The sequence below is a fragment of the Phaethon lepturus genome, unplaced genomic scaffold, assembly GCF_000687285.1.
Source record: "Phaethon lepturus isolate BGI_N335 unplaced genomic scaffold, ASM68728v1 scaffold32171, whole genome shotgun sequence".
Taxonomy (NCBI): Eukaryota; Metazoa; Chordata; class Aves; order Phaethontiformes; family Phaethontidae; genus Phaethon; species Phaethon lepturus.
The window spans coordinates 7357-8900 of NW_010520325.1; the positions used below are offsets into that span (position 1 = coordinate 7357).

Sequence of the window (1544 nt, forward strand, 5' to 3'; positions counted from 1 at the left end):
CAGAGGGGCCCGCCACGCCCCATGGCGAGGGGGAGCCGGGCACTGGAATGGCTTGTACCGCTTCAAGCACCTCGCCACGGGCAACTACCTGGCAGCGGAGGTAAGGGGGTGAGCAGAGGGGTGCAGAAACCTACTCTGCCCTCAAGGGGCTGCTACCATCCCTCCCAAAGGCAGGGGCCACCTTAGCACGGTGCTGCCCAGGATTGCCCCTGGCCCCGTGAGCGTTCGGAGCTGTCGTGCCCTGGGCCGCCGTGGCTCCTCCTTGCTCGCGGGAGGCATTGGCACTGTGAGCCTGTTTGCAGGGCTTTCTCCCCTGAAATACCCCACCCCGCGGTGCAGGGGTTTGCTTGCCAAAATTGCTGTTCCCAGCTCCCTCTTCTTCTGGCCCAGGGGGGCAGGAGGGGGCGGCTGGGGCTTTCCTCTATTTGCTCGCCCCAGGGCAAGCAACGGTACCAGCACAACCTCCCGCGACAGAAGCAGGAGGTGCTCCATCCTGCTGGGTTTAACTCTTCCCAATCAGGTTTTGCCCATCCTCATCCTCTTGTCCACAGCAGCATCCAGGCCTGTCTTTGCCTGGGGAGGGTGTGGGCAAAATCTGGGCCTGGAAACACCTTCTGCCGAATTTTTTTGCTCCCGTTTAAGGCCAGCCTAAGGCCTCCTGACAGAGGCACAAAGAGGTTTCCGCAATTAGTTAACGTGTTTTATATGACACTAATTAGCTGCCACAACCAAGGGAAAGACAGCGTTAGCTTTTGCTGCCGGGGGAGCGGGAACGTACTGGGGGATCTCAGTGCAGCATGTGCCAAAGGCTGGAGAAGACAACCCAAGGCAGCCCCCAGGGCCCCTTCCACCACTGCAGGAAGGAAACCAGCAAATACTGGGGCTCTGAAACGGCTGCTTTAAACCAAAAGACACTCAGGTCACATCTTCTGCAGAGGAAAGAAGATCACAGAATGATCTCCATCCTAGGCTGGTGCTGCCAGGCTTCTGTTGCTCAATGAGACCTCAGCCTGGGGACTCGAGGGATGTCCTGGGGACTCGAGGGATGTCCAGCCAGAGCTCATCTTGCTGCCCTGCAGAGCCAGGTCTGCTCGCCAGGGCTCACCCCGTCCCGCTCCTCGGGGACGGACGCTGTGCGCTGGGTACGGGTCACGTCCTCCGGCCCCATCTGGGCAGGTTTCCTCTCTCTGTGATGTGTTCGAGGAAGGCAGGAGTAGAGATAACGCCCCGTGCTCAGGGTTTTGGAAGGACCAAGTGGGAGGACTGATAGCTGTCTTTCATCTCCCTCTTTAACTTTTCAGGAAAACCCAAGTTATAAAGGAGACGTGGCTGAGCCCAAAGCAGCGCCCACGGTGAGCTGTGTGCAGCCTCGCTAGCAGAAATGCTGCTGCTGCTGCTGCCTGAAATCACGCCGTCTCTTAGACCCTGCCTGAAAGCAGGGAATGCCCCGACACGGGGACGGTGCCCGTGCCGTGCCGCCGGGTTCCGCTTGGTGCCGAGGCTGCGGCCGGAGGCTGTCCCGCTGCCCAGCAGAGCATCCCCGC

General features: G+C 60.2%; 1 protein-coding gene across 1 annotated transcript in view; it reads left to right on the plus strand.

Moving 5' to 3' along the window:
- The window catches only part of LOC104628694 (inositol 1,4,5-trisphosphate receptor type 3-like), a gene marked incomplete at its 5' end in the record, with an annotated part of 30676 nt that overhangs the window by 5896 nt on the left and 23236 nt on the right, over nt 1-1544 (plus strand). The window contains 2 exon segments of the mRNA XM_010297361.1: nt 6-100; nt 1302-1381. Of these exon segments, the coding sequence (XP_010295663.1) occupies nt 6-100; nt 1302-1381 (175 nt within the window).